The following is a 25983-nucleotide window of genomic DNA, read 5'->3' on the forward strand; positions in this document are numbered from 1 at the left end:
AATTTTAGAGTGAGGACTCTATATGGTCTTATTTATGCAAAGAAAAAAGAGCTCTATGTGTGTCTGTGTGTGTGTGTGTATAAAATGAATGAAAGGATGCATATCAAATTGTTAATGATTATGATTATCTCTCAGAAGGGTAATAGAGTTTTCTGGAAGTAGGGAGAGAGATAAGGGGAAACTTTTAATCTTTCATAAAAAAAAATTGTTATATATTGTGTATAAAGAAATTTTTTGAAAAGCAGAAAAAATAGAAACCACCCATATTCCAACACTCAGATTGTATATACTTACAGTCTTTATGCATATGTTTTTTTTGGGGGGGAAGGATCATTTTGTATACCCAATTTTATATTTTTTTAACCACTGAGCTTTACATTGTAAGCATTTCTGTCACTTGTAATATTACTGTAACTATAATTGATTCCAAATGTTCAGAGAAGGTAATTCCTGTAGAATTAAACCCTGTTTCATGTTGATACAAAGAATATGAGACCCTAGATTTCTTATAAAACAAAATATCTAAGAGACTCAGTTGCTCTCTGACTGCACCACAGCCAGGCTGGTTCAACAGGAAAACAGAAGCAAACAAGGAATTAAACAAATCTTTGCTACTAAGAGGCCCGAATATGTAAACCCACACCTACTTAAAGCCCTGAGGGCTTAAAACAAAAAAGAAAGAAAAAGAGAAAGAGTGCTAACAGGAAATGGTTAATAGGCAGGGCCCCTTGAACTCTCTCTCAGACACAAAACAACAAAAAGATTCAAAGGAACACATACCACAGGCTAAGACCTCAATCTACATTTGTTCAAATAAATTAAAGTGGGGAAAAACAAAGGAGAGGCTTTTTAGAAGAAAACAGAAGAAAGCTAGTACAGGAGAAGTAGGAAGCCAAAGCAGCTGTCACTATCCTGTATCATCAGTTGAGTTCAGTCGACTTAGTGAGCATCTGTGATGGTTGGTTTTATGTAGCAGCTTGGCTGGGCAATAAATATACCCAGATTTTCGGTCAAACATTTTTTTAGATGTTTTTGTGAAGGTATTGGTTAGATGGGATTAACATTGAAATAAGTGGACTTTATGAGTAAAGCTGATTATTTTCCATAATGTAAATGGGCCTTACCCATTCAGTTGAAGGCCTTAATAGAAAAAAACTGAACTCCCCCAAGGAAGAAAGGAGTCTGCAAGCAGATTGTCTTCAAACTGGAGCTGAACATCAACTCTTCTCTGGGTCTCCAGCTTGCTGGCCTGTCCTGCAGACTTTGGACTTGCTAGCCTTCACAACTGCATGAGCTGATTATTTACAATGAATCTCAGTCTCTCCATTAATATATTGGTTCTGTTTCTCTGGAGAACCCTGACTAATCCAGCATACAAAATGTGCCAGGCATTTTGCTAGGTGCTCCATGCAGTTCAAGAGGTAAGGCAAAAATCATGCTAATAAGGGAGGCTTTGCAGAGCCTGTGATGGGGGAGAATATCCAAGGTACAAGGCCGGCAGACATGAGAGACATTATCAGTCAGCAAAGACATTAGAAAATTACATCGGGGCTGGTTTTTCAAGAATAATTAAGAAACACTAAAATTGCCAGAAGCCCAGAAATAACCTAAACAGCTGGCACACTGGAGAAGCAGAGATTAAAAAAAAAAATTTGGCATTTCCTCCCCAAATGATGCACTGTTGGTTGGCCCCGTTTCAGTGCTTAGGCAGGAGTTATTTTCCAGTTGAGCCTGCTGACTGGGTTATGAGACTGGTCATAGTTTTAAGCTTTGTCCTTTCCTATCTGGGCCACTCCACACGCATGATCTGGGAAGCTGAGTACCAGATCTGCACAGTAGAAATCAAGTATCTACCTGGAGGATTTTAAAGAAGACAAGGAAAAAGGACTAGAAGTTCAGCTGACTGAGGAAAATAGGCTCTCTGGCCACTGTTCCAAAGGTCTTTAACAAACCAGAATACATAAGTACATAAAAACAAAGTTTTAATCATAACATGTGAACATCAGGAGGGATATTTGCACAACCTGCCACTCTTGTGAGGAAACGGAGACCCTGAGAAAAAGAAACAAACAGTAGTGGAAAAAGACCGAGGTGACCAGCTGAAGATGAGGGTGCAGGGTGGTGAGCACACCAACAAAAGATTGGGGATATGGGGAAAAGGTGACATACCACGGCGTGGCCAGGGATGATCTCTATGGATTCTTTCTCCATGAGCCTAGATCCTACTGAAATACTACATTCGGTTTCAAACTAAATGTAGAAAATGGATCCAGAGAAAAGTAACGAGCAATAATAAAGAGGATGCTAAAGTGGGTAACTCAGAGAGAAGAGCGACGGAGAGCTGAGATCATTCTCAGCCGGGCCGGAGTGGTTCTGAGGTGTTTGATAATGATCCTCCATTGCCTTCAAGTGTTGCTGTTTGTTTGTTTTCAGCTTGTTTGGGACATAAATGCCCCCCACATCTGTAGATGACCAAAGTAGAGAAAATTATCTTACAGTAAAGCAGGAGACATTTTGATTGTGTTTAAGGAAGAATTTGCATGTGATGAAACCGGAAAGGGCAACTTTCAAAGGAGGCTTTGCAACATGTTATTGCCTGATCCTTCAAGAGACAAAACCCGTGCCCTTGGGAGTTGAGGCATCTCTGCCTGAGGGTAGTGCCTGCCTTGGAATCCTGGCCAGTCCCTGATTCTAGGACTCGGAGTTTAAGAATCACTATAGCCATGACTCGCCAGCCTCCGCCGCCCTCCCCCCATACACACCGTTGTCCACCAGAGCTGCTGACAAAGTGAGGAAAGTCACTCGTTTCAGTTTTCCATTTCATTTTCCTTGTCCCCTGAGAAACAGAATAAAGAGCCGACCATCAGGCAGTAGGAGAAGCCAGAGATGATCTTGGTGCTTTCAAAATGGGACAATAGAGCTGACATGAAAGTGAGCTGCAGTGACTTAAAGGTCATGTGAATAGCCCATGAAAGGTTTGACAGTAGGGTGTTATTTACTGCTTAAACACACTAAGCTATTTACTCACCCCTAAAATGAAGTAATCCTCTTCCTTAACTTTCCTTCCTTCTCCATCCTCTTTTTCCACCTTGCCCCTCCCCCTTCTCCTCTTTCTTGCTTCTCACAAATTTTTCTGGAAAGTGGAAAAGGTAGTTGCCATTTGTTTTTTATTGACAGTGTAACATAAACTGAAGAAGAAAAAACACCTTTCACAAAAGGTCATGGTCTCCAGATTTCAAAAAAGAGGGGGAGTAGTTCAATTCTATTCATATAATTAAAGAATAATATAATTAAAGCATGGCTTAAATGGCAAGGGGAATTTATCTCTCGCCAACTCTTCCCAGAAAGAGCAACATTTGAAGCTCATCTTGCACAGACACCTTTAGCTGCTATTTGAGTACAAGAAGGAATTTGACCATTTGAAGCTTCTGCAGAAGAGCCCGGTTTATACAAGCACTGCCCCACAAAGAGCAGAATTTGATGGAGTAAAGAGCCTTAACAGTGATCTCAGACTGAATCCCTCTGGAGCCTCGAACCAATTTCTCAGGTGGCCACTGGGGGAGATTGAGGGACTCTTCAGTGCCCTGACACCACTGGGAAGCCTGCCTAAACAGGCCACTTAAAAAAACCTGCCCAAACCGCACCCTTGGTGGTTACACCCCTTCACTCTTCTCAGGTTCCCCACCCGAGCTTCCGTTACCCCCTAAGAGCAATTTTAGGAATGAACACTGGAGACACTTGACCAGTAGTGTTAAGGATTCCTCTAGAAACAGAAATGAGAGCAGATTCACGTAGGTAAGCTCAGGCTGACCCTGATGGAGGGATTGTGGAACATAGGCTATCTGGGAAAGAAAATAATGTCAGCTAGGCTCCCCAAGTTTTTGGTTTAAGGAGTAATTACACATCCATTTCCTGTAAGCCATATTTCCACCCCCCGAGAGCTGAGCAGTGCAGGCTGTTAGGATGGTCCTGTGGGCACCGAAGGGCCATCACACACCCAGGAAGGGGAGCCTGGGGACTCAGCTGGCCAACTGGACTAGGAGAAGAAGAGAAGTGAAGGCCATCTGGTAGGAAACATACCAAAGAAGATCTCAAAATCCACTGCTGAATCTCCAGATCAAAGTTTGGGAATCATGACTTACAGAAGTGAGCTACTGCTCTGGGAGAGGCCTGGGGTCGGGGCATGCTCACCATCCTGCAGACTCACCTTCAGAGGGGTGCCCTGGTCTTTTTCTGCTATTGCTTGTATCTTTTTCTCAAGGTTTGTCCACCTTGTTCTCACGTCTCTCATTCAGTTCATCTGTGCATCCCCAGTGCACAGTTTGAGACACACAGAAGGCACTCAATAAATATGGGTGGAATTGGCTCAGCACTCCAAAGGAGTGGTAAAGACATCAGGAGGTCAGAGAAGGGAAAGAGCAGATGAGGATTAGCAGAGTCAAGGAGAGCTTCTTCAGGAAGTGACATTGGTCGGACCTTTAAGGAAGAAAGATGTTTATATGGGCAGAAAGACTGAGGAAAGGCATCAAGAAACTTATGGAACAGTCAAGTTTGCAGGCAAAGAGCATAGTGCCAATGGCAGGAGAGAGAGGGGCAATGGGCAGTATGGAAGAGCCCTCAACTTGGACAAGGGTTAACTTCGAATGTCCACTTCTCTTTTAAGAATTCTAGTGGTTTTCATTTCAGAGAACTAGAAAGAGTGTGACAGCATTCAAAGAGGAAGAGGTGCCCTGTCTTCCACGGATGTTTCTGCCAGCTTTTGCAGACTGTGGCGCCACGAGGAAATACCATGGTATTGTTACTAGTTCATTTGGACCTCAGTTCTTTGTCTTCTTGAAGGAAAGAGTTCAATTAAGAGACAGGCTTAGAACAGTCTTAAGCGGTTAGAGTTTATTAAGGAAAGCAAAAGTACACTCTCCTGAAGAGCTGAGAGCAGGCTGTCTGGAAACCTGAAGCAGCCGCCTATTAGGGTTAGGGTTGGTGTTTTAAAATGGTGGAAAGTCCCTGCCCGCATCTGACATCCTTTAATCTACATATTGATTGACACTTTGGGGTTATATGACCTTCTTCCCAGTATGCAGGTGCTTACGCATAAGTACCTAAGTGAAACCCTTGGGTAGTGAGGGACAAAAACCACAATGTAAATTCATTATAATTATGGTATAATGACCCCCAAGGAAACTGGGGGATACCTCCTGGGTCTCGCCTATGGCCAACCTGTGCTGGTCTGAAAGCCCTGCTGGGCTTTGTTACATCTTGTTTGGCCCTGGTAAGACTGAACCATAAACAGAAGGGATTTGAGGTAGATTCCAACACCAGCAGGTAGAGAAGGGGAGCACTTTGTCCAGGACAGGGTGAGACCCACTCATGTCCACCACGCTAGCTGACAGTATTAAACCCCAGGTCTGGCCTGGCATGCTTGGTGCAGGCTTTAAAGATGGGTGTGAATGAAGCTGGGAAAGGAGCCAGAGGGATCTTTCAGTTCCTCCACTGAGAGGCTGAAGGTCGCGACAACCACACTCTATGGCAGAAGTCAGGCTGCTGGTTGCTAGGTGAGTGCCCTGAGGAACTAACCTGAAATCTGTTTCTGACAGGAACAGCTTTTCTGGTCAGAAACCTGCTTGCGATTCTTCACTGCAGAGACCACAAACATATGCAGAAATGAGCTTCCAAACTCTGTGGAAGGGTCTTGTTAGAAAAACAAAAAACACCTTCCCTGAAAATTTTTGCCAGTGCAATAATGGGGTTTGCTTCCTTGGCAATGATGAGTCTACTGTGGGAAAGTGGTTTTCCCAGCAACTAGACTGTCCCAGGGCTTTAGATCCTGAGCAAAAAAAAAACAGTAATGTTTACAAGGATTCTGAGGCCACTGCTGGGGTCCAGCCCAAACTTCCCTGCAGACTCCAGAAGGAAGAGAAGAAGGCTTGAGCTCAGCCTGGATTTATCAGCATGAGGAGAGCAAAATAGCTCTGAGGTCAAAAGAGGAAAGAATGAATAATTATTTCTGCAGAAATCATCCTGTTAGGAGGACAAAGCCAAGTGTGAAGCCTCCCCTATGGTTCTCATCAGGTTCTACACCCCATGTACCTGCCTGGAGGGTCGGCTCCATACTCCCAGTCTGTGACTATCTTTTATCTTTATTTATGGTGTCTTTCATTGAATAAACATCTTTCATTTTTATGAAGTCAGAGCCTTTGCCCTGCTTCATCCACCACCTGCAATCACTTTCCACTCTCTAGAAATTGACTCTAGAAATCTTTGGTCCACTCATCATGCTCCTACTTCATTGTAATTCTGGACAGATATTTTTAAAAAATATGTATTTTTTGCTATTATGTTACGGGGGTCTCAGGAGGAAGGTAGAGAAACACAGCCGGTGAACCCACAGTCTTGGATGAGAAGCTTCCTGTCTTTTATAGTGGGAGTGGGGTGGCTATAAAGTATCTGACTCATGCCCCTTCCTTCCAGTCTCACTGATTATAGTCACATCAAGGTGCTAATGGCAAAAGCTGTTTAATTTGGTCTTCTCCAAGGTGGGTTCGTATTTTAACTGGGACTCTTAAAATTCCAGAGTGTTTAGGGGCCCTCAAAATATTTGCTCATAAACCCCCCAGATGAAATTTGTGAAAAATTTATTTACTCATTTTAAAGTTGACATCTATAATTTTCTGTTAGTTTAAATACCTGCAAAGGATATGATTTCCAACATACTGTACTATTGTCATTTAAAAAATGAAACTGTTACATCACTCTTAAATGTGCTGCGTAGAATCTAGATTGGCAAAAATCAGTGAAAGAAATTTCTTCTAAGATCTGAATAAATACCCAGGAAAACATAAAACAGGAAATGTTTTTTAACTTGAAAATGCAATGTTGCTCTATTAGAAGAAAGATGGAAGTTGTTATATCCCTCCTTGTAATTATGCAAAATGTGCAGCTGAGACCTAGACCTAGACACGGGTGAGTGAAAATGCTCACTAAGCTTTTTCTCTTAATAGAGAAGGTGAACATGCAAGGGGCTCCTGCCATACGAAGTCTTGCCTGGCGTGCTTTCCAGAGCTTGAATATTCAAAACCTAAGACAGAGCAGTCACCCCCTGGCCCTGCCACAAAGTCCTGGCTGGGACCATGTGAGGTACCCCACCTTCCGCATCTCCCACCCCTACTCTCTCATTTTGCTCTTTCTGGCTGCCTTGGGAGAGAGGACATCTTTGAAAATAGACAGGAAGTAGAGGAGGCAAAGCTTATTAAATAAAAGCTGCCATTGGCTACCAGGAGTGATATTTTAGAAATGGGCCTATTGGATCACATCATATAAACTGCCACTCGCTCTGTGCACAGATTTGTCTCAGGTGCAGCCAGAGATTTCCTGAGGCTGGGGGATTAGCTGAGCCTCGGGACATATTCCCTGCAGGGGTCTCAGGTTTGTCATAGCACAGGCTGGTCAGAACCTAAGCACCATCTGGAAATGGAAAAGCCATATTCCTTCCTTCTCTTCCTTCAGGATGATTTCCACTTCTCCCCATCCTATGGATGCACAACTGTTGTCCTTCTCTATCAGCGTTTTATTTAAAGGGATCTCAGTGCCTTCCTTAACACTGAAAACTTTAGGACAGATGACAAATTAAACTGTGATTTTTGCCCTGAAAGTTTGTTTCCTCATAGTTTTAAATCAGTATTTCAGACATCACTATACCATATTCACCATGTTTACCACATCCATACATCATATCTACTATCATTTTTTTCTCTAAATTGACTCACCTTTCTACTTTTACAAATTTTAGACAGAAAACTATTGTATCTCTGCTCTACCGAGTATGCCCCCCCATCTTAGCCCAGACTCTGCAGAAAGCAAAGCTGGAAACAAAGGCCTAGTTTTCTGTGAATGGGAATCCAGTGGTGAACGATGGAGGGGTTGAAATGGGAAAGCCAGTCCGACTGTGTTTAACCACGTTGGTCTCTGCTGCAGGCAACTGGTACTCCATCCTGCCAGGACCTCCTAGGGGGTCTCATGACACATCTCTCAGAGCTCTCCGCCTGGGTGACTAAAGTGGAAAGCAGTTTTCCATCAGCTTCCTCCACTCTGGTCAAGAGCAGCCCCATGAGCATTAACTCACCCCGTATTTCCAGGCGGCAGATGTTTGAGTGCAGAACTTCCAGAAACTGAGTGTGAAAGATGCAAGTCCAAGCAAGGTGCTGTCAGCTTCCACCTGAGCCATACAGGCCACCTGGACCAGCATGGGGCTGCTGCTCACCCAGGCAGTGCCCCAGAGCTCCACACAGGGATTTCAGGTGGGCTGAAAACGGGGGAGAGGGATACAAAAATCCTACTCACCCCACCCCTTGGTTCTATTCGTGTACTCAGCCATGGTCAGGGTGCCGGGCATACACTGTCCAGCGGGACCTGGAAGTCCACGCTGTGACGAAGGAGTTGGGGAGGGGTGGGAGTGCAGCGAAGGGTGGCCTTTGCAGCCAAGAACTCTCCAGAAAGCATTCACTACATGTGCAGCGGGTGGCCTGCTCCTGCAGTGGTGTGACTGTGACTAGGGAGGGCTAACTCTGGGTGCTAAAAACAACTTGCCAGAAACCGGGGGCCCGTGAAGCTCACAGATTGTCACCAGGCAAAGTCAGCAGGCTGCCCCACCCCCTGCGGTGGGCTGACCAATGCGGTCTTCTTTCCCCCAGCCTGCATCAGCTTGCAAGCGGTCAGGCGGGAGGAGCCGTGTGGTTTGCTCTTGCCACACCCTCTAGAAGACGACTGATAGAAAAGGGAGAGTAGAGAGCTTCCTCAAACCATATGTAACCAACACCCTACCCATCACCTGCTTTGACCGAAATATACTTCGGGTGAAGATGATCACCTCTATCAAGTAAAAGCAAATTGACAGGGAAGGCCAACTCTGTGATAGATCACCCGAAGAAAACAAGAGCAACTTGCTGTTATTTTGGAGACAGCAAGAAAACACCTCAGGAAAAAAACGTCTCAGAAGTGGGGCCTCATCCTTTGATCTTTAACACAAAAGAGAAAAAGAAGAGCTGTTCTTCGGCAGGTATGTACATTTACTATTACCTTAGTATGGGATAGCTTGGTAGAACTAGTCAGCAACAACCTGACTGCTTTTTAAACAAACACACCATCATTCCTACCTCCAAGATGCACACTTAACCTCCACAGGAGCCTTCTCTGGCTTTCTTATTCTCAGAGGAGTCCAAGGCTTCCCAGCACACTTGGAGAATCATCATCAGGGTGATGGACCAAGGGTCTGAGATACTAGCAAATACTCATTTTCTGACCTGAATCTGAGGTTTCCAAACCAGGAAAGTTCTGGTGAATAACTGAATCCAAGCTAATCCTGGTTAAAATGGAGTGTGGCTAATAAAACAATCCAGTTTGGCTGGAAAACTAGTTCTGGGGCGGTTCCCAGGGAAGGCTCGCAAACATCTGAGTGGCATTGGCCTATGTCTGTGGCGGCAACCTGAGAGGATCACACCGAGGCACAGCACTCATTTACATTTCTCAATTTTGATATATTTACTGGGGAAAAAAATCAGTTTGCTCACATTCAAGTACATAAGTTAGTAATGTTTGCAGTATGTCTTTTCGTTTTTACTAACAGATTTTTCTGTTCGTTGAGGTCCTCTACCCTTTTAAGACATATTCTTTGTGTAGAGGTATTTAGGAATTAAGACACTTGTTATTCTATGTTAATGTATTAAGAAAGAAGTAGTCTCATAACTGAAGTAGTGCTGAGGGCAAAATATGCCCTCGCTGGCATACTGGGTTTCTCACTCTGCTCTGGAGAGAATCCAAACCTTCCTGGGTTGGCTGATGGATTCTGAGGGCCAGTGTAGTTCTTTGCATCATCCTCAAGGAGAGAGACGCTCAAGGAGAGCTGTGGTTGGTTTTGGAAGGTGCACAAGACAGTGCACAAAACCGTTGCTTTTCCCTGAGATTGTGCCCTGGCTTAGAGAATGCTCAGGCCACCCAGCTCATTTGAGGCAGGGAACCAGAGATTTCTGCAACCACCAGTGAGCCAACCTTCCTCCCTGGGTGGCTTTTATTTTTTTCCTTTACACGTTGTGAAATTAAATCCACAGTCTTTTACATTCAGGAGTTTGGAGACCCAGGCACACCATCATCCACAGCAGGTTTTGCAAACATCACTGGAGAATAACTGCCTCTCTGTGGGGCAACTGAATTGTCTTCTGCCCCAGCCTGGTATGTGCTGGGAGGTACCCTGGTCTCACTCGGCTCAAAATTGCTTTCGTTTTCCATCTGAGCAGCACCAGCCATGGGTCCCGCATTGAAGTGGAGAACACCGCCACCCAGGTGCCCATATCTCAGGCTTTCTCACCTCGTGGTGCTGGCTGCTCTTTTCAGCTTCTGTTCAGGTAAGCAACTTTCAGGAAAAAAGAAAATTAAAACCAAAACTTTAGTAGTTATGCCAGAAGTATCAGTCAGAGGCAAATGGATAGAGATCATTGAGCTTAAGAAAAATATTTAGGAAAGCACCTTGCTGTTTCAAAAATATATCCAGATCTTATCTTACTGTTGCTATGTTGCGTCAACAAGTGAATCCAGGACTTTCTTATGTCTGAACACCTACTGTGCACCAGTTGGGCCTTAAACCCTGATTCCTGAGCCTAGGATTCCTGCCCTCAAAGACATTTGAGTGTGTTAGTTGGAGAAGGCATAACTAACCCACAAGCAAGTACAGAGAGAAGTGCCTGGTCCTGACTGTAAGAGTCCGAAAACCAGGAAAGGCGGGACTAGGTCCCAGCAGGAATTTCCAAAGTGCCCAGAAGACTTTTGGTTCCTCTTCTTGATCCGGTTCTTCTTCAGCATGATGTCTGGTGAGCAGGCTTCACTGGGAGCATCAAGGGAGCCCATTGATGGTTTCTGACCTTTAGAGACACCCACGCTTCTCCTCAGATGGCTGGACAAAAACTCCTTAAGAACCGTCATTGAAATTAGCTCATTTTCACTTACAATTCCTCTTTTGCTAATGTCATCACATGTCAAACCAGAAATCCTGGGATTCTTTTTAGGTGAGAACAAACAGATAACAAGGAAAGACCCTATTATTTAGGACCCCAGATGAGTAAGCTGCTTTCTGTCATGGTGTCTGTCTGGTCCACAGAAAGACCAGGGGCCTGTGTGTCCGGCACAGCCCCTGAGTGAGATGAAAGAGGCCAGAGGGAGGAGCTGGGTGCAAGAGCAAGAGGAGAGAGGAAAGGAAACTTACAGAAGACCTGCTGTGTACTCGGGATATTATGTCATTTAATTGAATTTAATTTTACAATGATCCTGAGAGGTACGTATCATTCCCTATTTACAGATGAGGAAACATTAATCAGCAAATGGCTGAGCTGGGACTAGAACTCAAGTCAATAGCGATCCACAGTCTATGCTCCTTCTATATATCATTTCGGTTTCAGTGTATCTCTTTTAAAAGAGAGTTCAGGTTAGTTAGTTATTATATGCTCCCCTCAAGTATACCTCCCCCTGCCCTACTTTTCAGTTATATTCTATAAAGCTGGGACTGGCAGTGTTCAGCACAATTGCCCAAAGCGGTGCCTTAGATCATCCTGAGTTAGCTCACACTGCTGTGATACCCACCACCCCAATCTTTCTTTCTAAACACTGTGGTGGGACCGCATCCAGTCTGATGAGATGGACAGGTCCTAGTGCTCCACGGTCCTGCCAACCAAGAAGAGACGGAGCTTGGAAGTGAGCTCCCTAGACATGGGCCTCCCGGTGGCTCTGTGTGGCTTCAAGGGATACAGAGTGGGGAAGGCACAGCACAACAGCATCAGGCACATGTGAAAGAACCTGGGCCTGAGAGCAACTCTGCTTTTAGGTCAAGCACAGCATAGGAAGGGTAACTATGCCTTCTGAGCCAAAAAAACAGAAAGTATCGCCTGGCAAGGGATTTTGGTGCTACTGATGAGGGCTTGGCAGCTAAAAAGAGATGGAGTTTGGATGCTGAAATGTTGGTATTTCTGGGATGTACTGATGGGAAAATAGGCAGAATGTTTTAAATGGGGCCTCTTACCAGAACTAGATCGTAGGAGAACTGCTGTGCAGATTGCAGGTAGCTAAGAGAGGTAAAGACAGGATATAGATACATTAGGGTAGCTAAAGAGAGCAGAAATATAAGAGTCCAGAGGTATAACTTAGGCCTCGTCTGGTGGGGACCAGGAGAGGCATTTCAACCTGAAGTCATGAGGTTGGTTCAGGCCTGGAAGGAGGACTCTTTCTCAAAGCAAAGGAGCTTAGTGGTGGGGCCTGGTTGGGGTACAGGCAGTGTTGGCTTACTTACCCCTGGAACTTGGGCCTAAAAGTGGGGAAACCAGTAAAAAAGGAGTGGCCCGAAAAGCCTGAAGTGTAAAGCCAGGGCGGTTTCCTTTCCTGGGCTTACTTCCCTCATCTGTGAATAAGATCATCTTAATGAATGATCATGGAAGTCCCTTCAGGATCTCGCATTCCTTAATTATGACGTCCATGAGACTGAGACTGAGTACATTGTCTACCTGTAGTTGACACTCATGTGCTAGGTCTCCTAAAATCCTTCTTTTTATGAGACCAGTGGACCTTCTATACCTCACTGTCCATGGGCAGATAAATGGAAAAGAAAATGTACCATATACATACAATGGAATATTATTCATTATCATTATTATCATGGTCATTTCCTAAAAAGGAAGGAGATTCTGGCACATGTTAAAACATGGATGAACCTTGAAGACATTAAGCTAAGTGAAATGAAGCCATTCACAAAAAGGCAAATACTGTATGATTCCACATACATGCAGTATCTAAAATAATCAAGTTCATAGAAACAGAGCATTCAGTGATAGTTACAAGGGGCTGGAGAGAGGGAGAAAGAGGAGTTGTTTAGTGCATGCAGAGTTCCAGATTTACAAGATTAAAAAGTTCTGGAGATCTGTTTTACAAGAACGTGAATATTCTTAACACTAATGAACCATACACTTAAAAATGGTTAAGATGCTAAATTTTTTAGTCTCTCTCTCACAAACACACACACACACACACACACACAAAAGGTAAAAAGAAAGTACCAGGAACTAATAAATAAATAAATAAATAAATAAATAAATAAAAATCAAACCGAATTCTTTGACCCTGTTTACCACTAGATACAACACCCTGAATTCTGCTACTGCCTACTCTGAATTTCTGCTTGTCCAGAATCTATATTCAATAACTATAATCTTTTCTGTTGCTTATCCTTAGGCACCATCCAGGTGACCAAGACAGTGAAAGAAAAGGTAGTACTATCCTGTGATTACAACATTTCTACTGATGAACTGACAACAGTTCGCATCTACTGGCAAAAGGATAATGAAATGGTGCTGGCTGTCATGTCTGGAAAAGTAACAGTGTGGCCGGAGTACGAGAACCGCACCTTACATGACATCCCTAATAACGTGTCCATTATGATCCTGGCTCTGCGCCTGTCGGACAATGGCACATACACCTGTGTCATCCAGAAGACTGAAAAAGGGTCTTACAAAGTGGAACACCTAACTTCAGTGATGTTATTCATCAGAGGTCAGTGAGGTTTTCTGATTTACAATAAGCAAGCAGACTCTTGAGGCCCTGAAAGACATACTCCTGTTGATTTAGGTAGAAATTTTACCAAAGAGGGAAGTATCTCACTTCGTTTTCTAGGGTTAAATGAGTCTCTAGTTTTACAATAAACCCTAATTGATTTCTTAAGCTGCCTGGAAATACCTATTGGTGTGCATTTCTTGCACTTCAACAATCCAAGTTCATAACAATCACATATCATGTATCTGGCACTATAATGACCTGAAGTGCCTTTTGATTCATAAGGGGACACATTTGACTTGATGTAGCTGTACTATTCACAGTACTTGATCTATTAATATGTTCTTGTGAAACTATTTTGAAATATTTAAGAGCAATTCAGGCACAAATATTTTTCAAATAGTATTTGAATGGCTATGAGTATGGCTATTGTACTATTATATCTATTATACCATCAAAGTTAGACATTATAGAAATGGATGCATAATTTATGCCTGCCACAGGAAAGAAAATTAGTTCAGAAATTAGAGCCCTATTTATGCATATACTGTGGAGGGCAAGCACTTCTTATCCTGGGTAGGAAGGAGCCTTGCCTTAATAACAGGTGATAGTATTGGAGAATTCTGAAATAGCCTGAGCCCTTGTTGGGAAATTACAGCCCAGGGCCATTCCTTCATACCTGAAATTCAACCACACTTCTTCTTCTTCCTGGGCACTTGAGCCTTTAGTGGAAACCAAATCTGTTACTTCATAAAAGATAATGATTAACTTTCATAATAGGCAACATAAGTGGATTCTCAATGGAATCTTCACTGTTCTCTGTTTTCATCTTTAGCTCTGTTGGATCTTTAGCTGTAGCATCCAAATCACACTTAAAGCTTAGGAGGTAAGCCAGTTACATGGAATTGTCTTAAAGCTTACCCTGTGAATTTCTTGCTCATGGAGAGAGCAAATAATTATATATGGTGGTGTGATCTGAGGGGTTCTAAGAAGCTCACCTCCCTGAAAATTCCGACCTGCATTGATTCCTGGAATTCCCACCATTTTTTGTTGCTCCTGCTATTTTCAGCATTTCCTCCCCTACAAAATACCTGTTAATAATGAAAATGTGTTACTTGAGTGAGGTTGCAACACCAGCATATTAAGCTGTATTAGCTAATTCACATTAGATACATGGTTCTCTAATCAAGGACCCAAAGATAATTAGATTCAGGACATGCATATTTTGATAGGTAAAGAAGAAGTTCCTCAGGGGAAAAGAGGCAGAGTCCCAGGGAGGGCAGCCCCTACTAGCAGATCACATAGGAAGCCAGCTAAAAGGGCAGCGTGAGAGTGCTGGGGGCCTCAAAATCAGGTACAGGAAAAAAAAGGAGAAACTTCACTGGCTCAATTTGACCCAGAAACAATCAAGTCTGATTTTCCAATTGAGTCAGTTACAGAAGTGCTTCTTACATGCTAAGGGGTCTACAGATCACTTGGGGACTTGTTAAAATGCAGACTCAAATTCAGTAGGTCCTGGGTGGATCTCTGATTCTGCACTGCTAACAAACTCTCAGGTGATTCCTGTGCTGCTCTGGAGGACCACAGTGTGAGAAGAAATTGAACAATCTCTTACTTGGATAGGGTGACCAACTTTCCCATTTTACCTGGGACTGAAGGTCTTCAGACACAAGGTTTTCAGTCCTAAAACTAGAAGGTCTCAGGCTAATCAGAACAAACTGGTTTGGCTAGATGGCAAAATGATATAAAATCAGCATAGCACATTTGAAAAAATAACTATAAAACTGGGGTTAATTGATTAAAATGAGATACAAAGGAGTAATTCTTTGATGGTTCACAGCCTTTGTCCTGCTTCAGGGTTTCAGCCCTGGGCAAGTTCACTATGGATTCAGTGAGACCGAGAAATGACAATAGAATGTTTTTGGGGTAAAGTGTTTATATCCAGCTTTATTCTCCCAGCAGCAGGTTGAGCACTAGAATCACATCTGCATCTAGCAGTCTGCAGGTCTGTAATCCACCTCCGTCTCTGCCCCCACCCAGAGAATGGGGCAGACCTCATTACATAATGACTCAGTCAATAATAGCTCATTGCCTATATGGTGTGGCAGCAGTAGCCTAGCAGTAGGCCAATGACATCATCAAGTAGTTTAGGGTCAGGTGAGGATTCTGGCCATAGGAACTTCCATTTTCCCCATAGTTTTGAATGGCCTTAGGAGCTGGTACTCTAAATAGGTCACCTTATAGTAGGGAAAAGAGATGGAGCTGAGGCTCTTCCAAGTCCAGCCAGACCCTGAAAAGATCATTTTCAATACAGTTGCCAGGTATTAATAGCATTCTTGTTGTTAAATATTTCTCAGTAAAGCAGAGTGCAGAAATGGACATGAATCATAATTTAGGATATGAGTTACTTGGACCTATTATTCTAGTTTACAACACATGACATATTGATGTTATAGGAAACAAAGGGAATATTCTTGATATCAGCTACCAGTGGAATGATTTGATCTTATAGGATGAATTAAAGGAATAGGAAATAATAATGTCAACTGAAAATGGCTCAGGAAAATCCCAATTAATTCCAGAACAGGGTTATTTTGAAAAAGAAAGGCAACTTCACGTCCAACCAAATCCAAGTTTTTCCTTTTCTTGGCAATTATAATTATTTATGATAACTTCCCCTTTCCCTTATTTTTCACTGTGCCACTGGACAGTTCTGTAAGCTCTCATTTGGCAAGTTGATTTAAATGAGGAAACTCATCTCAGAGAAGATTTTAAATTTAAAACCCACATAAATTGACTATTAACTAAATTCCTGAATGTCAGGATCTTTGCTACATGATTTATATAAATGTATCATTTAACTCTTACAACCCTGAGAGGCAGGTATTATCATACCCATCTTACAGATGAGAAAACTAAGACTAAAAGTGATTTAAGTAATTGGCCCAGGGTTGAAAGACAAAACTGTTTTTAAAACCTGTTCTTGATGACCACTATACCATAGTACATCTCTCTTTGGGACTCTGAATTCTGAACAGAAATCTAACTATATAGGATGAAGTATGGGGGATTGGCTCCCCACATGCATGCTGAGAAGTATAAATTCTTTAAGCCTAAGAATAAGTGATAAAGAGGCAAGGGGAATTTTCTCTTGTGTTCTCTGCAGTCATTTCACTATGATTTGCTTCATATGTGCTTTAGTATCTTATTGGGGCTAAATATACAAATGAAAGAGTGCCTCAAGTATCTTGGAGGAATATAATAGGAAGGTCTCTGTCCTTGTAAGACATTTCAGAATAGCAAGGGAATCAATAGAATATGGTAGTTGAGATTACAGGCTCAATATTGTATAATTTGGACAGAGATTTATCTGGTTAAAGACTACTTTTGAAAAAGTAAGGAAATGCTAAGCAAAATTTAAAGTAGTGGTTACCCCAGGTGTGGGAAGTAGGGAGACAGTAAAGGCAAGCCCATACAAGTAGATTTACTAAGTTACTGTCAAAGTTCCAGCTCTCAAGTTAGATGAAGGGTTCACAGATGTTTATTGTAGTGTTAATTAATAGATAAATAAAAGAGATTCATTTTAATATACTTCAAATATTAGGAGGAAAAGGAAGAAATTAAAGTAAAAGAAAAGAAAACAATAGAAGACAAGAAAAGGGAAGACCCTAGTATCAGAGAAGCTTGAATTCAGACCCCAATTCTGCCTCTTATGAGTTGTGATTTCTCTAGACCCCAATCTGATTATTTGTAAATATGAAATCATACAGAATTACTGAGCATATCATATTAAATCATATGAAATTACTGGTATTTGACCTTTTTTGATCTACAACCCACTTTCTAGGGTTGTTGGAAGGATGAAATGAAGTAATGTCCAGACTTTACAATGAGCTCCATGAATGCTGCCTATTATTTTTCTCTTCAGTTCTTACAAATGCAAATACTATGTCAACATCCATTCACATGACCTTACTTCTTCTCCTTTTCTCTACGCCCTTCAAAAGTGATAAATGGACCAAAAAAAACAATTCAAACCAAAGTAAGTCTTTGGATTATATGTAACTACTACTGACCTATAGGAAGTTGCAAATTATCTCATCCTCATTACTAAAGCTAGATAATTTATTAAAAATATAACCCCCTCACAAATATGTAACTTTCAGTAAAAATATGTACTTCCATTCTTGTTCTTTCCTCAGCTGACTTCCCTATCCCTAGTATAACTGACCTTGGAAATCCATCTCCTACAATCAAAAGGATAATTTGCGCAACCTCTGGAGGTTTTCCAGAGCCTCACCTTTCCTGGTTGGAAAATGGAGAAGAAGTAAATGCCATCAACACGACAGTTTCTCAAGATCCTGAAACTAAGCTTTATACTATTAGCAGTGAACTGGATTTCAACGTGACAACCAACCACAGCTTCATTTGTCTTGTCAAGTATGGAGACCTAATGGTGTCACAGACTTTCAACTGGAAAAAATGTAAGTGATCTACTGTGTAGAACCCAAAAAGAAAATAACTCAGCCAGATACATTTTACAGCTGTGTGTATCAATTTGGGTAGTATTTTTTGTAGGATTTTTAGACACACAAATAAAATGCTGAAGTGTTATTGTGACTTATTTAGATCACTGTACAAGAGGTAGCTGTAAGGTTACTAGACTCATTTTTTTTTTAAATAGATAAGATTTAGACATCCAAAGAAGTATTCTTCATCAAGTAGTCATCTTAGGAAGTTATTGGGACATTGTTGTTATTGAAAGCAATAAAATGTGTCCTTTTGGGAACTGCCCTCGGGGCTCTGGTGCTTTCTTTTGGGGCACTCCCTCCCCCACTGTCCCATGGTGTCAGATCCTTGTCTTTTGTGGGTGAATGATCCTTTCAAGAACTATTGGTTCATTCAGAACAAAGTCTGGTGAAGAAGGTAAATGACAAACCACTTGAGAACAATGCCTGAAAAAAGTCATTTTTGACCAAATACTTTACCTTATAGGTAGTAAACTTCCAGAATTTTCTTTCCCCAAGAGGTGAAATCATCTGAAAATATAAGATGGAAAAAGTTGAGCTTACATACATTTATGCATGTTAAACCCACACTGGGTTATTATAGAAGAACTCATACTTGAAATGTGTCTAACTTGCATGGCTGATTATATGGGGACCACCAGGTTCCTCCATGACCCCCAGCCCCCAGCCCCAGTCCTAACAATATATTTCATGGCTGCATATAAACAAACACTACACTGAGTTTGATACATAGTGGTACATAGGTAATATATAATGTATAACATGTCTTATGTCTTCTTTTTGTTGTGTAGTAGAGGAAATATTTTAGATGATGTAGTGGTTCATTCTAGGGAATCATTTACTCTAGATCTTTCTGTTTTGAGGTGATTCCTTCAATATTTTCTGCACCAGGAAATAAGATAGTTTCCTGGGAAAATTAGTTCAAATATAAATTTGGACATGATTTTATTGATAGTCCAAACTCATCACTCTCAATCATCTTTAATGTATTCTAAAAAAATAGTGTAAGGATGAGGTTTGATTCATATGGTAATGATAGTTTATTAATTTGGCATTATGTTTCACTTCACTGATATGTCATTATTTAACCAATTTTGATTACCATGATTAAGGTGGGGAGTAGTACACAAATCAGTAAGCAGCTTCAATCATATTTGATTTTGGATATTATTTATATTTGGAATATGGGCATGTATGGTATTCTAGGAAAGGGGTTAGCAAAAATTTTCAGGAAAGAGCCAGAGAGTAAATATGTTGGTCTTTATAGGTCATATGGTCTCTTTCAACAACTCATTTTGGCTGTTAGTGCCTGAAAGCAGCCACAGACAAGACAAATGAAGGACGTAGCTGTGTTCCAAAATAGCTTTATTTGAAAAAATAGGTGGTAGGCCAAGTTTGGCCTGTGCACTGTAATTTGCTAACTTGCGGGAAATACAATGTAGCCCTGTAAGTGAAGGATGGAGCTATTATTCCAAGATCACTGAAACCGCCCAGCTTTATCATCCTTTCCTTAATATGCCTTCTCTCAATTCTTCCTTCATGCTAAGGATGAGCAGTATCCCTTTTCAGTCTAATTCAAAATTCTAACTCTTTGCCCTATTTGCCTTGTACTCACAATGATTAATAGAGATATGATTAAATGTATGGCTTTATTTGTTCCTACATTCATTCAATCTTAAGTATTTTTCACATAACAAGCACTTTGTGAGGTACTAGTGTTGTCTTTATGGTCAGAGAGCTTAAGCATACCAATACTTCAAATCTCATTACATAAACTGCAGGCATTATTTAGAGTCAAAAGCAAATGATGCGTTTGTGGGTGGCCAAGGGCTGACTGCATAAACAAACATAACTTAGGTGTATAGTTCATAGAAATGTTACAAATCAATGGGAGTACAGCTTTATTATATACATATCTGGTCCTTAAAAAACCCCAAATTGGGTCAGTGATTCTTTTAGTGTGGGGCCAAATATGTGAACCCTGATGTATGTGAGTGTGGAAGGAGGTTAATCAGGGAATCCCACCCACGGTGTCTAATAAGCCGTATGTGCCAATGTCTTCACCTAACTGTGCACTCTGGGTTCTGGGTCTGCTCTGTGGTACATTACCAGGTTCCTAACAGGCAGCACGACAGAGCTGTTTTGCTGTTACTTCTTTCCTTCAAACATACATTCCCTTGCTAGGTGGACTGAAGCTAGTGGGTGGGAGGGGCTGGCCTCTGAGAGGAAGCCAGGAGTGAGTCCTGTGGAACTCCTAGCCTCCCAAGAGGACAGCGAGAGCTTCTTTGTTATTTTGGGTGGCTTTATTGCAGTGGCAGAATGTGTGGGAATTTCTAGAGCCTAGGAAACCAGAGGCAAAGAGACTAGTATGGAGGCTGCTAGGTGGGAGACAAGAAACACCTGAGCTATGGCAGTTGCCCCCAAGAGATTTGGGGAAGAGGAATCAATTGCAGAGAAATTCTGAATACAGAATAGAAAGTCAGTAGGAGCCTATAGGACAGTGAGCCTTCACGGGGCTGTGGGTCTTCACAAAGGCCAGCCTTCACTCTTATTTGAGTAACCAATGGTCTTGCTGCTTACTGAAAGGGGAGCATATAAGTGGTAGATATGCTTTGGAAAAAATATAGTGAATTCACTTTTAATCAGGTGGTGATGCTGGCATTCAACCATCTAGTCGGCAGCTGGAAATGGAAATCTGGAGCTCAGAAATGTGATACACAGATTTTAGAAATTAGATGATATTCAAACCTTAGGTGTGGACAAGATCACCCAGGAGGCCTGGGGCTAATGAGAGGAGAATGGGGTTACAGACAGAACTAGGGGGAACAATGACATTTAAAGAACAAGAAGAAGAGAAAGAACCTACAAAGAAAACTAAATCACAGCAAGTAGAAACAAAAGAATGTGGTGTCACTGAAGTCCAAGGAGAAGAAGGTCTCAACTGGGCCAAATGCTGATGGGAAGTCCAATAAGCTAAAGAGAAAAATTTATCCACAAGGCTTGGTAATCAGGAAAATAAAAAACATTAAGTTAGTAAATGTTCAATATCTATTTGTAAGACATTCAAGAGAAATCAGAAGAGGATAAACTAATATTCCTTTTAATTTGTGTCCCTGCCCTTTCTCCAGACACTGTTGCTAACTCTTCCTCAAAGGGATTGAGGAATAAATGGTGTAGCTGCTCTGCCTGATCAGGAGAAACAGCAGTATTATGTACATCTTTCTACTCTTTACCCACATCCTTCCTCACATCCCCTGCATTCTCTCTGTTCCTGTGTTCTTCAGCTGATAGCCAGCTTGCAGAGTTCTCCTCCAGGATTCCCCCACCTAATGCCAACCCACATCCATTCTTAGTTCTTTCCTGGGCCTCTTCTATCCTTCCAGAAGTTCTAGGCTGGATGGTGAAAAATATGTATCTGAAAATGAATGCACAGTGGCTTGTGTAGCTTTAGGCAGCTACTCTGTGTGTGTGTGTGCACACGTGTGTGTGTGTGTGTGCACGCACATGCGCTTAGAAAACATGCTAAGAAAGGGGGAAGGCATGACAGAGCTAGAGAAGAAAAAACAAGGTATATCTAAAACATGACATCACTAATTATTAATAGTAATACATAGTAATAGCAGCTATAAAAATGAGATAAGATGGCTTTTAAGGTATCTCCTTAGAATAATTTTTACGCCAGTTCAACTCAGTAAATGCCAAAGTTCAACATTTCTTTTACACATTCAATATCTGACATCTGTATATTAGTTGGCCACAAGAATGTGTCTGATCAAAGAGTTATACAAGAAAAATGCTAGCAGCTAATTGGAGAGCTGACCAGGCAAAGAAGGGAAAAATACTTTCTACAGTTGTGGCAATGTAAGAGGCACAGAATAGAAACACATTGGAGCTGACACTATTCTTTCCCTCCACAGCTGAGGCACACTCTTCTGAAGCTCAGTTCCCACTCTGGGCCATTCTCCTAATCTTATTAAGTGGGGTTTTTGTGATCGGAAGCTGTTTAGCCCACAGTAAGTACTATTTGTACTATCATTCTGACCTCAGTTCCTGGAAGCCCAAACTCTGTCAATATGATTCAGCAGCTCTCCACGATTTTAGCAACTCTCCTATCTTTTCTCATTTTTGCAAAGTCTATGGGAACTTTAGTGTCTCCTTTACTTGCCTTGGAGGTTCTGCTCATTCACTGGATAGACATTTCGCTACTGTCTGCCAAGCACTCTAATGGGCACTGGACTTACAAAGATGAGAAATCAGCACCCTCAAGATACATTCTAGTTTAGTCCTCTTATTTCCCAACTTTACAATATTTTCTTGGAGACACTGAGGCTTGCTAACTAGTTTAAAAACATTTCTGATACAAGGTGATATTCTAATCTGATTTGGAACTGGAGGAAAGTAAGAATGACAAGACTTAGGGGGCAAGCATCATTTTTTTTTTTTGGAGGATAAGAGGCACCAGTGAAGTTGGGAAAATATACAGCCACCGGTGATTTTACCAATTCTTAATTCTTCAGAATACATTTTTGGTTGAAAGATCAGGGGTGGTTGAGGAAAGAAGAGATACCTAGGATATTCTTCTCTGAGTGTAAGTTTTTGGCCTGAAAGATATGGTACCCTCAATTTCTGTAATGAACTGAAGAGGAAGGGCTAGGCCAGAGCTAAGGCCATAGTTACCATGAAGGAACATCAACCTTTCTTGGGTAGAAAATCATCTACACTGAGCAAAAAAAAAAAAAATTGGAAGACCAACATGTACTGATTTTCCCAACCTTCAGCATTAAAAAGGTCAAAGCTCAGAGAAGTCACTAGACTCTTGGCTATGAACAATTCACCCCATTGGTAGGATAGACTGCCCAGCCTTACCCCTGCAGTTCAGAGTTTGTCATCCTTAGTATTACTAACATTTAGGGCCAGACAATTCTTTTAGGGGGCTATTTTTTGCATTAAGATGGTTAGCAGCAGCCCTAGTTTCTACTCACTTATATGCAGTAGCATCTCTTGCCTCAGCTGGGACAACCAAAAATGTCTCCACACATTTCACATGTTCCCTGCGGTTCAGGTGGGGTGGGTGGGGGGAGGTCAGAAATCACTCCAGGTTGAGAACCACTGCTGTAGTGCTAAGCTTACAGTCTGAAGACTGATTGAAATAAATGGACACAATCTAAGGGAAACTCACCTTTCTAAATTTTTGTTTGTGCTTGTCCTCAAGGACCTGTGGCAAGATGGAGTAGGAGGAGGGATGGGAAGAGCATGGAACTGGAAAGGATCTCCCCTATCTGCACAGCCTCTGCAGAAAACGCAGGCTGAACAGATCATCTGGAGGTAACTTTCTTTTGCTCTTCTCTACCAATGAGGAGTATAGGAGGTCATGTGGATCACGAGGCAGTGCTTTCCTCCTCTAAACGCCAAATTTAAGATCTTTTACCTACTATCCAACCTTCTCAAAAATGTTGTTCAGATTACTCTGAACAGATGTTAGCATCTCTCTCCATTCCCCTACGATTTGCTATTGTAATCTCTTCCTTTGCCGTGCCATTCTGCCACCCTGAAATGTTCCCCTCTTGTCAGTCAAACCAGTGTCTTTCATTATCTACACATGCTGTAATTTCATCTTGAAATAATATTCTTAGCCTAACTCCTTATTTTCCCTGATGGACACAGATTAGGGTTACTTACGAGTCTTTTATACTAACTCAGTCACATCCTCATTGGTCTCTGCCTCTTATACACAGTCACCCTACCAACACAATCACAGAGACAAATTTCATAAAGCACTATTTTTCTGTGTCATTTTCCCAGAAACTCAGAAGAGATCCCAGTGCCTACAGGAAAAGTTTCAAAGCTTTTAACTTTTCACAGTCAGTCTACACATTCTCAGTTCTTTCCACTGCTCCTCACATGGCAGTTTCCAAAAGCTTCGTGGGAACACACTAGATGTCAAACAGAGTCTGAGATTTCTGACTTGGTCTGATTCTACATACGATGGGATAATTACTTTCTAGGATGTGGGAAGTTCTTTCTGTTAATCCTAACATTGCATCAGCTTTTGTGACTCACACTGAGAACACATATATTTTGTGTTATCTTGAAGTCCCCAAGAGAAACATTGGAATGTTATTATCTAAAAGACTGACATCAGGTCCAGGATGGTTTATAGCTTCTGTAAATAGTTTAGTATTGACTTATGAAGGTTAGGATAACACTGAAGAATATCAAACGAGAGTCTAAAGAGTTATCTTAAAAATACAATGAGACTTACATAACAGGTATGTTTTGCAAAAGCATTATCTCATCTTAGTCTTTTTAAAATCTCTATGAGTAAGATCTTTCTATTTCCATTTCGTGGGAGAGAACCACCTGAGGCTCCTGTAGGTTGAGTGATTTGCCTAAAGCCAGGCAGATGTGGAACAAAACCAGGGCTCAAACTGGACATGGAGCTCTGAAAGATCCCTGTTAGATACTGTAGCAGCCTATCTGTATCTTCCCACAGCAGTCTCTCCATTTTCTATCCTGTTTTCCTTCCATTTCAACTTTTTGCTCCCTCCTCAGGATGTTCCCCTCAGTCATATTATTACCTAGAATATCCTTGACTTGCCTTCTATCTTAAAAGACTTCTGCCCAGTTGGCTGATACCTCATAATATAGCCAGTCTTCTACATGTGGACATCTTGTCCAGTTCGAGCAGTTCTGCCTCTGAACCACTGCAGCAGTTCTTTCTCTGGCACATCAATCACATTCCATCCCAGGTCTATTTTCATGTGCCATGTTTTATATTCTTTGCCAAATTGTAGGCTTATTGGGAAAAGCAACATGCCTGATACATCTTTGTGTTTGCCCCACAGGAGAATGCCTTGATTAATAACATTTGGCTATTTGATAATAGCTGGGATTTAATATTTGCCTGGTATTTCATGTAGTGAAAACTGTCAGACTTGTCCTAAACTCTCTCATAATTTAGACTTCACTTTATATTCTTTAGCCACCAAGATTAATAATACAATGTTACCTCAAGTTGGGGACACCTTTGTGATAAAAAACATAAAATTTAGAAATGCTTTCCTGCTTTGGGAAGTCAGGGTGTGAAGTGCTCATTTACTTCTTGTTTCCTCAGGTCCCACCTCCACCTGAGAGTCCTCTTCTTGGAACATCCTCAGATGGACGGGATGAGCCCACGTTCTTTCATGTGTCTGTTCTCCAGGAGCCTCTGTTCTCCAGGAGCCTCTTCATTTCAGCGGCTTTACAGTGACTAGAGCGACATGGTGGATGGAAGTAGCTCTGGTGACCTTGATCAAGTAATTTAGAAACACGTAATTCTTCAGGCCTGGAGGAGACATTGGACAATACTTGTCTCATTAACAGCAAGTTAGCCAATGTCCAGGGAGTGAGCTGAGTGATAAAGGCCAGAGCCAGAACCCAGATTGCCTTGTCTCTGGTGCTCTTTTCCTTCACCAGCCCAGCTCTGTGCTATTAACTGGTATGCATATATACATATACATATACACGTCAGTCAAAGTGCTTCTGGGATCAGTTTCTCCACCATTAGATCAACTTCAGAGACTTGATCTGAGGCAATGCAAGAGTATTTATGTTGTTGTAGAAAGCAGTCTAACGTTAACATGTGGGAAGCAAGTTGGTATGGATACCTATATGAGGATAATGTAAATATTGGTGTTTAGCCAGTACTTTATCTTTTATCATGTTTTCCTCTGTTGCTCTCCCACTTTTCCATCAAATTTAGGAGAAAATTGATCTTAACAAAACAAATTTCCTCTGACATGTAAGATGAACAACTTACATACCTCAAAGCAATAGCCATGTTGGGAAGGGATACTTTGGTTTAAAGAGTCACATTGTAATGGTTCATATTGGACTG

At 41.7% G+C, this 25983-nt stretch overlaps 1 protein-coding gene and 1 long non-coding RNA gene across 5 annotated transcripts; one reads left to right on the forward strand and one right to left on the reverse strand.

The window, feature by feature from the left end:
- The first annotated feature begins 8732 nt into the window (after nucleotides 1-8732).
- Nucleotides 8733-25376, forward strand: CD80 (CD80 molecule). Of its 4 annotated transcripts, XM_017652358.3 has the most exons (7): nucleotides 8735-9052; nucleotides 10287-10394; nucleotides 13261-13578; nucleotides 17781-18062; nucleotides 22025-22120; nucleotides 23320-23432; nucleotides 25222-25376. In XM_017652358.3, exons 2-6 carry the CDS (start codon nucleotides 10295-10297, stop codon nucleotides 23415-23417), a joined length of 894 nt encoding a protein of 297 aa, XP_017507847.1. In that variant the 5' UTR covers nucleotides 8735-9052; nucleotides 10287-10294; the 3' UTR covers nucleotides 23418-23432; nucleotides 25222-25376. The 4 variants fall into 4 exon arrangements, with proteins under 4 accessions (XP_036869139.1, XP_017507847.1, XP_073087696.1 ...); XM_037013244.2 differs by lacking the exon at nucleotides 25222-25376 and having other exon boundaries at nucleotides 8733-9052; nucleotides 22025-23428; XM_073231595.1 differs by lacking the exons at nucleotides 22025-22120; nucleotides 23320-23432 and having other exon boundaries at nucleotides 25222-25352.
- On the reverse strand, nucleotides 10269-25363 carry LOC118971502 (uncharacterized). The gene is made up of 3 exons (XR_005059935.2): nucleotides 25229-25363; nucleotides 18567-18617; nucleotides 10269-10402 (listed from the first exon to the last, which is right to left on the reverse strand). It is a non-coding gene; the product is annotated as an uncharacterized lncRNA (long non-coding RNA).
- Nucleotides 25377-25983: the final 607 nt, after the last annotated feature.

Source organism: Manis javanica, chromosome 3, assembly GCF_040802235.1.
Source record: "Manis javanica isolate MJ-LG chromosome 3, MJ_LKY, whole genome shotgun sequence".
NCBI lineage: Eukaryota > Metazoa > Chordata > Mammalia > Pholidota > Manidae > Manis > Manis javanica.

Excerpts from the sequence above, each read along its gene's own strand:
- CD80 (XM_037013244.2), top strand. The coding sequence starts at position 10,295 with ATGGGTCCCGCATTGAAGTGGAGAACACCGCCACCCAGGTGCCCATAT. Across the intron at positions 10,395-13,260 it reads TCTTTTCAGCTTCTGTTCAG|GCACCATCCAGGTGACCAAG; the intron begins GTAAGCAACTTT and ends GCTTATCCTTAG. Across the intron at positions 18,063-22,024 it reads GACTTTCAACTGGAAAAAAT|CTGAGGCACACTCTTCTGAA; the intron begins GTAAGTGATCTA and ends TTCCCTCCACAG.